We start from the raw sequence: 13806 nt of genomic DNA on the forward strand, positions 1-13806 counted from the left end.
TCACTTCTCTGAGGTTAAATAAGGCTTGCATATTTTTATTAAATTACACTACATGCTTAGATAAACCCACATGGGCACATACCATGCATTAGTGGGGTTTATACACTGTGTATTCTATGTTAACCAAATATAAGGTCAAATAAGGTTTGAAAATACTGCGGGAAGCTAAGGTCTGAAAAACAGCTGTCATCTGTGATAGCCTATAGCCACTGCATTTACTCTTTAGTTTAAGAAATGCCACTATAGATAGAGAATGACTATGCTACAGCAGCCTGTGTTGTGGAAAACAGAAACATTTTATCTGCACTCAGCATTCTTTTCAGACAGGAGAACTAAGAAATAGTTAATCAGTTGTTCATAAACATGTAGAGCTGGTAAGAATGCCAATACACATGTGTACTGATTTTTGGTGATCACATAAAATTATAGTATATAAAGCAGCAGCTACTTGAAAATGCTGTATAAAACCACTGATCTATTGTGTTTTACTTCTTTGTCCCCTGTGATTTTCCAATTAACATTAGAGGCTTATACAAAGTCTAAGGGGGTGTCAAATATTCGCTTTAAACATGGCCACTTAAAAGAAGATACATACCCTTTTGATTGCACTATTTTTTAACATAAACCATTTCACACATTTTGATAAACAGGCCAAACAGTGTAAACCGAAATGCCCTTGGAGTGTGATTTTGATTGCACTCCCCCAATGGGAACACTAGCTTTCATTTTTCATGACACCCTCATTAGGGCCAACTATTTTCCCCAGATCCATTGACATCCATGATAGGAAATCTTTAAATGCCCCTGGGCTAAGTAATTGGCAGTTTCTATGTAGATCCCTATCTATGGGGATAGAAGCATATTTATCAAATGTTAAACTCTAATTTTCATTCATTGATAAATACAATTTAATTTTTCCTGTAGTGCACTTTAATCTGCCTCTAAGATTCTTCACTACCCACACCAATCTGTGATCTTGTTTCCAGAAATTCAATTATTTTTAAAATACCCTCAGGCACAGTCAACTCAAAAATGGGTTTAATGCTATGAAAAATCCAAAATTACTACAGAGAGTACTAGCACATTTTAAAATGTCCGAGGTATTAGAAAGGTGAGGATGATATGATGAGAAGGTGAACAGATTACATAATAAAAAGCAACCAATACAAGAGGTAAACAGGCTAATTCCACAAAAGAACTTAAAATCTAAAAAGAACTGGGTTAAAGAAATAAAGAAAATAGAGGAAATAATATCCTCAGATAGTGACAATAAAGAAACATTTATACAAAACCTTGGCCCTCAGTAAAGGCTGTTGATGGCCGCTATTGTTGTATATCAGTGGCTCTCAACCCCTGGGTCGGGACCCCTTTGGGGGTCGAACAACCCTTTCACAGGGGTTGCCTAAGACCATTGGGAAACACATATTTCTGATGGTCTTAGGAATAATTTTATGGTTGGGGGTCACCACAACATGAGGAACTGTATTAAAGGGTTGCGGCATTAGGAAGGTTGAGAACCACTATTGTATATGATAAAATGATTTAATTTAGACGGGATAGTATATGAACCATTTTATATATATAAATTAACAATACTTTTATACCTTTGGATCATTTTACACAGGGATTTTTAGTTACAAGTTTATGATCATAAAATTACCAAGCCTCCATGCTACATTAAGGGACACCTCATTAACTTAATTTAATTTACTTAAATTAAAAGTAAATAAAAATATACAAAAGACAGGTTATGATCATAAAATTGCCAAGCCACCATACCACGTCAAGGTAAACCCCATATGGTGGAAACAATACAGATTGTTGGTAAAATATCAAACAGGTAATGAATATACAGTACACAAAGATGCTATTCCAAGGAAGTCTAGTCACAGGGATCATTTAGCTGTTCTTACTTATATAGTGCTGACATGTTAAGCAGCACTTTATAGTGACGATCCATCATTGCCCTAGTGGAGCCTACATGGTATGAGATGCCTTTCATGTTTACACTATCTGCGGTCACTGTTCCACTTGGTACAGTAGAAATTTAATTAACTTTTGCCAACTCTTCCCAAATTTGCCATAACATCTGCAAATTTTCTTAAACAAGAGTATGACACATTTTGAAGTAATAACTTTGCATTCGTATAAGTCTCGGGTAAAGAACACAAATTGCAGGCAGTCAGACGATATTCCCTTAAAAGTAACATCACCTGAAGCAATAGTAATGAAATAACAACTTCGGGTCAGTTATGAAAATTCCTGCAGCTGCAGAGAGTCAGTACGATACCTGCACCAAACATGCTGCACTTCCATACACTTGTCAAAATAACGTCTGTCTTGACTTTTCTAATAAGTTGTGTGCAAGTGCTCCTATTAGATTTGAGGGACCTTAGAGGTACCACCACCCTAGGCCTGATAGCTCCAGGCTTCCCAGAGTGCATTGCACCAGACTTGTGCCCAGCAAATCATATGCAAACTGTGTTTGAATGGTGTCTCTGGAAGTAACACAACCTTTACTCTGAAAATGCTCAATACAACTTGCACCAAAGCGCAAATGTATGCATGTATGTATATATATATGTATAACTTTATTTATAAAGCGCCACAAGGGTACGCAGCACTGTACAATCTTACAAAATTACACACAGGGAGGACAAATGTTATAATAAATAAATAAATACAATAAATATATATAAATGCACAGGGAATAAGTGCCATGTGGTATAGAATCAGTTAACATGTGCTTACACAGTGAAAATAGCTTCTTGCAGCCCCAGGTGCACGCTGTACCCACTGCCCGGGCAGATAAATACAAAAATGATGAAAACAGCAGCACTCCGTTTGTTTTGAAAAATGTGATTCTTTACTCAAGTGCCATGTGGTATGAGACACAGTAGGAAGGAGGTGCAATTTCATCTGTGTTGTTGCTTTGCCCATGATTGCAGTGGCTGCAACTCTGTATTTAGTAGCAATAATGCTGGAAATATGAGGAAAATGCTGCACTGGAGGTGAAAAAACATGGTGAATTGCATCCAAAATTGCACTTTTCATAGTGCACTTGGGATTATAAATGACTCCATAAATCCATTTTAAAGGCTATAACATACAGGACATTAGTAACCCACTTTGGAGGAGATTAAGCACACAAAATACCCCATGCTTTATAGCCCTTAAAGGGGTTGTCCACCTACTTTTAATATGACATAGACATTCATATTCTAAAAGTTTTAACAATTGGTTTTAATTTTTTCATTTTTATGGTTTTTAAATTATTTCAGAATTTCTGCAGCTATTTGGTTACTGGGGTCCAGTTTACCCTAGCAACCTGGCTGTGGTTTCAAAATGAGACTGCAAAATGAATAGGAGAAGGCAATAAACACTTTGATGTACTTTTGGTACACCGCAGCAGTTGTAAGTGTGCATCCTTTTTGTCTTATTTTCTGTTTTTTTATACATGTTGAGCCACATGATCTGAAAGTGACTGCGCTGTCCAGAAAATATTAAAAGTATCCCTGCATAACTGTGAGTGTGTGGAATGCTGTCACTGGTAGCAAAATATTAAGCCAGAAATTGCCTTTCCCTGCATTTGCTGCTGCTAACACAGTACAAATCTTTTTGTTCCAGCAATTTCTCCTCTGAACTATAAGAAAAGATTTTGTAATTATAGTTAGTCAACTAGTGCTGCCTCCCTAACAAAATACTTATTGATGAGCCCATCAGTTATACACTGATTTGTTTTCTATGTAAGACTCAGCCTTCAATGTTATGGCATTTTATCTTTATGGGATAAGTAAAACATAAGATATGTGCATAAAATCACTATAGTAATGATTCATGCAATATTTCTGCTGGCAATATACATAATTATATGTGCCAAATGACATATAAAACAACTTCATTGCAGATTCCATTTAGCTACCACAAGGCACAGCTTGTATCAGGTAGTTGTCATGACAACAATAGCATTGTGACATCACAGGCCTGTAACGGTAGGAGCTTTGAGATGTCGCAGTATCCACAAACACTGGTTCATGTAACCATGACAACGATTGTGACATCACAGACTTGAGGTTTGATATCACTCTACCTACAAATCTTGTGCTCAGTCTGATGTTTTACATCGGACAAGAAGCAAAGAATAAGAGCTCATTTTATTGAGTCCTTGTTTTTTACTTCTTTTTATAAAGAGATTTTTTTTAAACATCAATTTCAACTTTTTATCATAAGGTAGGAAATTACTTCTCTTAATTTTAGGCATTTAGAAAGTTACAATTGTCTAGGTTTTTTTTTTACAACCAACCAATGTTTTTCAAAGAAAAATGTCACATATATAGGGGCACATTTACTAATGCACGAACGGACCGAACGTGTCCGAATGTGTTTTTTTCGTAATGATCGGTATTTTTGCGACTTCGTCGTTGTCGCGATTTTTCGTATTTTGCGCAACTTTTTCGTCGCCGTTACGACTTTATCGTATATCTTCCGCGACTTTTCCGTCGCCGTCGCGAAAAAATCGGATTGGTTTTTCTGCCGTTTACAATTGCTCAATAAGAAAAAATCGCGACAGCGACGAAAAAGTCGCAAAATTTTCATTTCCAATCCGATTTTTTCCCAATCGGGATTCAGATTCGTGGATTAGTAAATGTGCCCCATAGAGTATTTAATTTAACTGGTTGCTGCAGCCCTGCGGTACTTTTTAAGAAAAAACAAAGGGAGGCTCAGCATTGTTTATACTTAATTATACTTATGTTTTGCTTACACAGTATGGCACTCGTCATTCACCATTAATCTTTTGTTGCTTTGGCTCTTATGCAAGTCTGCAGTAAAGATACATTGCTTCCATTATAGCTTTCTTCACCTTATATTTTGTTTAATTAATAAATAATTATAACTATATACTAACATCTAAAGAAAATAATTCCCATTGCAATTAGCATGCAAAGAGAAAGCATTCAATATCATTTTTTTAACTTGGAAAATGGTTAAATAGGAAGACATTGTTATAGTTTTATAAATAACCATAATGCTCAACAATGAAGGATAATAAATGGAGCCCTGTATGTTATGTTAGTGTCCATTAGGTGATAAATATTTACATTTATTTTTACAGAAATTCTTTATTCTATATCTTTCTATTGCAGAACTCAAGAATGAATTTCACCTATTTTGTTTTGTGGATTATCTTTGGACTTTTTCAACTTTTTTGCGCATCTACATCAGGTAAATAGAGAATTTGAATTCAAAGCCCTGATTTCTGACAACTAGTCTAACCTATAGTTAGGACATCTTATAGACAATTGTAGTCTTTTTATATCAGTGAAACATAAGCTCTATAAGCATGACTTGTGTTTGCTGTGTGTATATGAATTTAATGGATATATACTTTTGTTTTTGATGTTATAAAGAGTGCACATGAATAATAATAGTATTTTTTTCCAATGAAAATGACATCCACCTGGACTTTTTATGTTATTGTGAGCACAAATACATTTATTTAGACTTAATATCATAGTTACGGCACTCTTTATCATACTTTGTCAATATTTTAAAATGACACAGAGGTGGTTATGCAACCTTACAGTCAAAACAGTGACAGATTATAAACTAGAATCGACAGGGTCGCCTACAGGTACCTCCTAACTTGTTCTATGGATCAGTTTGAGACCACACAGGGTTATAGGAGCTGTATAACTTTTAATAGATAAACAACAAAAAGCAAGCAGTGGTTGTATTGTTTTGCTTTTTACTCACTTTTTACCTTTTTAACATTAACACTGACTTTCCTTATTGTTTTTACCAATTATTAAGCAATTGAAACAAATATGTCCAGTCAAGTAGGTCTGTACTAAATTATCATTATTTTTGCAGAAATATATAAAGAAGCAATTAAGAACCGCAAAAATGATTCTGAAACAGAAATGAACAAGCTTACAATTCAGCAGAATGATGGTGCTGTAAATGGAAACAAGAATGATCTGAAATATATTATTCCAGTAATTGTTACATTGTCGATGCTGTTATTTCCTGTGCTTGGAGCTATTGCATGGTAAGCTACTTTACTTGGGAAATTTATATATATATATATATATATATATATATATATATATATATATATATATATATATATGCATATGCATATATATATTATATATTTTATTAGAAACAGGCACCATAATAAACTTTATTTAAATTATCTTCTGTCTCTGTAGGTTAGTGTATGTAAAGATTATGCAGAAAAAGCATCCGGCTAATGATGTAGAAAACCCACCAGTGACAGCACAGTCAGAGAAAGATTCTCCAACACCTGAAAACTCTGATAGGTTTGTAAAGCTCAACTAACTTTTCATTTATATTTATAGGCCTAACTACTTTTTTTCAGATTTCTGTTTATGTAGATATAGCCCTTATTTAGAAACACATTTAAAAATAAATACATTTGCTTTTCTTGTCCCTATTGCATGCCTAGGAGCAAGCCTAGGTCATTCTGCTATTTTTTATCACAACTAAATAAATTCTTATCCAAACATTTCAGTACAATAATGCCCACTAGGCAGAACTATAATAAAAACAATTTTACAATACCTGCTTTGATTTAAAAACAATAGATTGCATTTTGTGGTCTCTATCGCTTGCAGAGCGTGCCACCCTAAATTCAGTAAACTGTTCTTTTCTTTAGTTTCTTCAGGTGTCTATTTAAAAAATTGAAGCAGAAGATGAGAAAGAAGAAACCAGTTACTGACGTGGAGAATCCGCCAGAAGTAGCTCAGTCTGAGCTAAAACTTACAGGAGCTACAAGCTCTGATAGGTTTGTAGCATTAGTAACTTTATTGCTCTAGTTAAGCAGCTTGCATTTTATTTATTCCTAAATTTACATTTAATGGCTTAGCTAATTATTATAAAGAAAATGGCATATTTTCAAATTTCCATCTGTGCATATGTACCTTACTTAGATATAGTGAAATAATGTTAGAATGCTAAGCCTTACCTAGAAATTACATATATTTTCTGTCTCTAATGGCAGTACTCTAATTTTAATTAGCAAGAGCTATCATGTTAATATACACATGCACTACAATTCAATGTATCTTGCTTTGCTTTTTTTAGGTCTGTGCGGAAAAAAGTTAAGCAAAAGAAGAAGAAGAAGAAGAAACCAGCGGCAGCAGCAGCAGCAGCAGCAGCAGCAGCAGCAGCAGCAGCAGCAGCAGCAGCAGCAGCAGCAGCAGCAGCAGCAGATAAAGGCCCTGATAGGTTTGTACCTACATTTGAAGGCCTAGCTTACTGTATATAATGTGTACTATTCTTTAGAAACCCAACTTTTACCACAACAATGACTATAAGCACCAACCAAAATCTACAACTGGGCATATGGTTGTGGTAATTCAATGGCAGCCACAAATTGCTAAACTTAAAAAATCCATGCAACTTACTTCATATATTGCCAATACACTATATTATACAACAATTTAAATACAATTATTTTTTGCTACGCCATACTATTACTATATTTATGAGCTGCAAATTACCTTTTCAACTATGATATGCATTTCACAAAGCAAAAGACTAAAGATATTATGATGTTTTTTATTCCTACAGGAGAAACCTGAGAGAAATTACAGAGGAAAGCAAAGGTCAAATAGAAAGTGTTCAAGAACCTGAAAGTGGAACTTTATCACCAGCCTCCACTTTCAGCTTTCTGCAATCTATAACACCCTTAAATAAAACACCTTCAAAGAATCAGAAACATAAAAAGTGAGTTTACTATACATAAGTTGCATAGCTCATGTATTCATTATGTTATGTCTTTAAATAGTGATAATGCAGCAATTTATAGCAAACAGTAGATCTTGAATTTGATTGTGGGATGAGTAGAAATTAGACAAAATATAAAGAGGGGTGTTTGTACTTATAACAAATATTGAGAATAGATTTGTAAGGGGTAGAAATTTCAGTGCACAGTCGTATCCCATTGCTGCTGTACTTTGCTTGCTGTTTAGGTGTGTCAATGTGTTTGTATAACCTTGGATTGTTTTGTATAGGGTACAACATTCTATCAAGCTTGAAGAGATTATAGATAATAAGGAAGACACAGAAGGCTTGATGAAGCAGTTGATGGCATTACAGAACAAGTCACCAACTGCTAATAATCTCAAAATGTAAGTGTAACAATTTGCAAACTTTATATACAAAACAAAAACTGTAGTACCGTGTTAGCCAGTTTAAAAAAAAAAAAAAAAAAAACACAAACAAAGAGTATTGTAGAAATGATACCTATATTGGCTAACAATAAAAATACATTGCAAGCTTTCAGAGCTTTCCAGACCCCGGGACTATTTACAACCCACCCTAATAAACATTAATTACTTTTCTTATCTTCACAAGCTATCTCTATCTATCTGTAACTTCCTAATTTATTGCTTGTAAACACTTCTCTCTGATCTAAGGGCTCTGGCACATGGGGAGATTAGTCACCTGCGACAAATCTCCCTTGTCACGGGCGACTAATCTCCCCGAACTACCATCCCACCGGCGAACATGTAAGTCGCCGGTGGGATGGTACACGCTGCGCAGGCGATTTCGGCAAATCGCCGAAGTTGCCTCGCAAGGCATTTTCGCAGATTTGCCGAAATCGCGCCGCTGTGTGTAGCAGAGTAGCATACATCTACTCTGGTTGGTTTTGGTGGTAATGTTAAAACTGTTAGAATCCCTGCAATAACAAGACAGCATGAGATTAGAGTTATATACTAAATAATACACTAAATTAGCCACTTTATATGTATCCCTTATGCAATATTTCCCTGCTTTGTCAAATATGATATACACAGGAGATTCATATGCACAACCTTGTTTAATTTTTAAGATCCAGAAACTAATGTATCAAAAAGTATTACTGTATTAAAAACTATTACAGAGATTAGATAAACGTCAGAAATGTAACAATTGTTATCATTTACAGTTCGGTGCACTATGAACGGATAGAAGAGACTGATAGTAAGGAGGAAGATGCTCCTCCACTGCAGATTGAGATGGAAACTACTTCTATCCCACTGCAGACTTCAGAACCCTCAGAACCTGAGAGGTGAGTTGGCTAGGCTTTATGCCTAAGTATTACATCATTTAAATAGAAAGGAATATACAGAAGTTTCATTCATTATTTTATTGGGGGCTCCTGTTTTGCTGTAAGGCCATCAGCAGTTGTTATGGGTTTCAGTTAATGTAGCTTCTGGGAGCTAAATTTTGGTAATCGAGACAGAAAAACAAGGGAGATGGCTATGCAAAACCTAGTCTAATATTTATGACCTAAAAACGAATGTAGTGTAATTTATCACTGCATTTAAAACTTGAATGTAAAACTTTGGTGTGTAAAAGCTTGCAAGCTTATGGATTTGTACTAGGAGAAATGTAAGAAATGTTTTTTAATTCAAGTTTTAAACATTTTCCAGTGTTTTTGAGAGTTTAAAGACCCATTGATAATGGGTTGAGTTGAGTTTTTTAGATAACACATTTTTAATAAATAAGCAAACGTTTGAGTTTGACGGTTGAAAAATTTCAAGTTTTACTTGAATTAAAAGTAAACTCTACAATTCATAAATCCCAATATTGGTTATTAGGCCTCCCCTTCTGTTTCAGCTTTACACTAATTCAGGTTGCTCTATTTTTGAACTGTCAACCAACTTTATAAATGAGTATGTAATCTAAAAGGCTAATGATTTGTGTATGTTTCTGTTTGTATAGGATAGAGAAGAGTGAAAAGGCAGAAACGGAAACAGCTCCTAGTAAAGGAAGCCTTCCAAAACCTGGAAGTGAGGTTTGTCTGCCACCCAGTGCTTTAAGCTTTCTGGAACAGCTGAAGGCTTCGTTTAAAAAGCCTTCTGGGAATCGGAAACGCAAAAAGTGAGTTTGTTATGCATAGGTTGCAGAACCCATGTCAAATTTTTGATGGTGAAAATGTAGTATTTAATAGCAAAAAATAAATCTTAAATTTCATCTTGGGATGAGTCAAACTAACCGATAAGGAGGTAGCAAGGGCAGAGGAGAGAAAGGGATTATGATTATGGATAACTTGGAGTTTGTTGGTTATTTAAATGATTCAATTCTGCACAAACCCAGATAAAATACTTTTGCATGACACACTTTATCATTTAAACAGGGTACAGCGCACTATGATGATTGAAGAGATTATAAGTGATGAGGAAGACACTGCTGAATATACTGAAGTATTCTTGAAGCAGTTAAAGGACGTATGTAATGAGTCCCCAACTACTTATGACCCAAAAATGTAAGTATGCTACACTCAAGCTCTCTACACCAAAAATGCATTTGAGTGTTTTGTAATAATGAATATAATTTTTATTATTTATGCTTAAGGCAGGGCAGTGAGTTCCTGTATAAACAGTAAGGGAAAAAGATAAAAGACATGTTTATTATCTATGACCTAGCTTTAGAAATAGGCTTTTGTGCTAGGATAGGGATAATACAACATTAAGAATAAAATGGGTCCATAGCTATAAAAACACTGCATACATAATTGTTATCATGCAATCGGCAATCACGTCAGGGCCAAAGTTACAAGTGGGCATGTAGGTAGGCTTAGAGGTGCCAGGAAACATCAGATCAAAACAAACAAGGTCACATAAAGACTAGGTTAAATTGAGACAAAATGTATAGAAAACACAAAACTCGTTATTTTAGAAGATACTGTAAATCAATTCTGTAAATGCATCTTTCAGTGCAGAACCAAATATAATGTATTCTACACAGGCCCAGATTAAAGTAAATAAAAAGAAATTAACACTTTTTCTAATCCACAGTGAAGTGCAAATTCTGCAGCTTGAACCAAATGAAGACACCTGTAGTGATGAACTTACTTTGCAAAGTGAGCTACAAAGTGTTCCTTTGCTAGAACCCAAGAGGTGAGTTTGCCAAACTCTATATCCAACTCATTATATCACTTATTGATTCAGATTTCAGGACTTTGTATCGTTGTATCTGTAACTCTAAAGCCCAAATCTTTATATCATTTTTAAATTAATTTATTATAAGAAATTAATTTAAACATTATTGGTAGCAGTGTTGTACACTTCTACACAGTGTTGTCTAATAATTAATATATATATTATTACTTTTTTCTAACACACAGTAAAGTGCCAGAGGTGCATCTTGAACAAGCTGAAGACACCTGTGTTGACAAGGAAGACAAAGCTCCATTGCGAGAGGACCTATTTTTCTATTTCTTATTATCATGTGCTAATGCAGTGCAAAATATTTCTCAGCAACAGTCGTGAGAACCAGAGAGGTGAAGTTTCTGAATCCTAATCATTATATCATATTTTTAATTTATATTTAAGTTTTTAATCATGAAATAATGCAAATGTTATTGTGCAGTACATTGCTACAGTACTGGGTTGTAGTGCAGGTAGTAATGGAAAAAGAGAGACAATTAGATTTAGTAATTAGGATTTGTGCAAGAATATTGTTAATACAACATTAATAAAAATTATGAGAAACTCAGTTTCCAGAGCATTTTGAACTAGTCAAATGCAGTACCATTTACATTAGAAATATAAGCTTGGCAGAACCACAGATTTATAAGAATAATTGAACCCTTTTTTCTAATGTGCAGAGAGGTGCATCCTGTTCATTCCAAACCAACGTAAAATGCCTGAATTGATGAACAAGGAGAACCTTTTTCAAAAGGGGAGTAGAAGACACCTGGATGAACAGAAGTGATTAAATATTATTGCCTTGAGAGTAAAAAACCCCAGTTTTTCGTTATTCACTTCTGACTACGTTACATGCTCCAGTCTACAATAAGAACAAGAAATCAACATACTGAACATTATTGGACTTCAACTTGCAAGAAAAGGAAAAGTGTACCTCCCAATTGTACCTTTAACACATAAAAGAAATCTGAAGCAGTATTGCAGGTTAGCTAATAAATTAAGTCACCTTTGTAATGCATTTTTGTTATTATAGAGAAATATTTACAATAATGATAACTATCATTTTATGTTTAGGATATGGACTCTCAAGGACTTTTGGGTCTATAACGAATCTTCTTTCCCGATTACAAGATATACGTTGGAACCCTAACTACAGTTTTCCAGAACAAGAAGCCAATATTTTTGGGACCTCAAATTACAAACTGTTTAGTTTTTAATAATGATGATAATGATTAATAAACTTTATTTATAATAACGAATAATAAATAATTATGTTAATAATGATAAATTGCTATTAGTGTTGTCCATTTAAATTAACAAATAGAATTCTGAGTTTAAATACAGATAGATCTTTATTATTTCGTGTTAGTTTGTTGGGAAAATTACATTGGGCAAAATCTGTATCTCACACAAATGAAAGGGGATGTTCACCTTCAGACAATAGTGGAAATTTGAACAACCCAGTGCCAGTAAAAACATTTTCTTTTTTCATCATCTTTTTTTTAAAAAAATATTTGATTTTTGAGATACATTCTAGTTTTGTTGCGCATCACCAATACTTCACCAAAAGTTTCTGTGTCATCCCCTCAGGCAGGGGAATGCCCATGCAGAAAGCCAAATAAAGAAATTCAGGACTGAAGTGCTGCTGCGCATGTCCCTTCTTTGATATCTTTAAAACAGCCAATCAGATTAATGAAATGCAAATGAAGCTGGAGAGAAAAGGCATTGTGCCGTAGCATATCAGGACAGCAGAACATGCTTGAGAGAGGAAAATAATTTTTCCTAACAATTTTCAGCAGCAGAGGGGCAGTGTACTTCCAAAGTCTGACCCACACCAAGTCGTCGCCCAAATTTTAACCTGAACCTGCACGCACATCACTACCTACCTAAGAAACATTAGGTGGAAGTTCAACAGTTTAGTGTATGGAATGAATATGTTTTCTTTTTTGTGCCTAGCAGTTGCCCTGTCGTAGTAAATAAGGCCCCAGAAATGCACTGGCTTTAGTACATTTAGGGCACTTGATTAATGGCAACAAAGTAGAGAGAGATCTGTCATGGGGGTTTTTCTCTGAGATCGGTAATAAACCCAACTTGCATGTATCATATGATTCACCATCTACAACTAAGTAAATTCTGGCACTATAGTTAATTGCAACCTAGTGTCATTTTTGCATATAGGTGCATCACCAGATAACTTTAAAAGTCAATTTCGGTCTAGAAATGAATCCATTTTATTTGAGATTGAGTTGACGTTCTTCACTAGTAATCCCACAACCCTTTTCACATAGTTCTGAGCACTGGAGAGGTGCATTCAGTGGTAACATCAGGTGTGCTGTCCCAGCCTACAGGGCTAGAAGCTCTTCTGCCTTCATCTAGCCCACAGTTTCATTTTAACTGGCCAAGAACAACAATGTCCTATTCTCTTTTGTATTTTAAGTGACTACCAAGGTGCTTTCCCCGATATACAGTATATTTATATAACTGCATTTTACACCCAAGAGAATGCCGGTTCAACCAACCGAACAGGAGCAGCAGAATTCCAAAAGCAGGAAACGTGTAAATCCACTATAACTTGTAGATTTTATTGTGCCTTTAGATTTTAATGAATGATAACAACAGTCATTAAGCTTCAGAATCCATTTTGGGATTGAGAGAAATACATTGTCACCCATTTAAGGAGTCAGGAACAAATGGTGACAAAAAAAAAAATGACTTTCCATTGCCATTTATTTCAGTTGTATATTTGTACATATGAGCTAGAAATTAAAGTTTCAAGCTCAATCTACCATGTTTGGTTTGCATAGCAATAAATATGCTGATTATCTATTTTCTGTAGCAATTATACTGGCACATCTCTAGTTAC

At 34.8% G+C, this 13806-nt stretch overlaps 1 protein-coding gene across 1 annotated transcript; it reads left to right on the top strand.

Moving 5' to 3' along the window:
• Positions 1 to 5921: 5921 nt before the first annotated feature.
• Positions 5922 to 12235, top strand: LOC108647631. Its single transcript, XM_031902720.1, has 12 exons — positions 5922 to 6049; positions 6213 to 6323; positions 6689 to 6808; positions 7597 to 7752; positions 8040 to 8156; positions 8957 to 9079; positions 9736 to 9894; positions 10151 to 10279; positions 10812 to 10913; positions 11141 to 11296; positions 11624 to 11927; positions 12018 to 12235. The coding sequence occupies exons 1-10, from the start codon at positions 5922 to 5924 to the stop codon at positions 11283 to 11285; spliced, it is 1290 nt and encodes a 429-aa protein (XP_031758580.1). The 3' UTR covers positions 11286 to 11296; positions 11624 to 11927; positions 12018 to 12235.
• The last annotated feature ends 1571 nt before the right edge of the window (positions 12236 to 13806 follow it).

This window comes from Xenopus tropicalis, chromosome 5, assembly GCF_000004195.4.
Source record: "Xenopus tropicalis strain Nigerian chromosome 5, UCB_Xtro_10.0, whole genome shotgun sequence".
Taxonomy (NCBI): Eukaryota; Metazoa; Chordata; class Amphibia; order Anura; family Pipidae; genus Xenopus; species Xenopus tropicalis.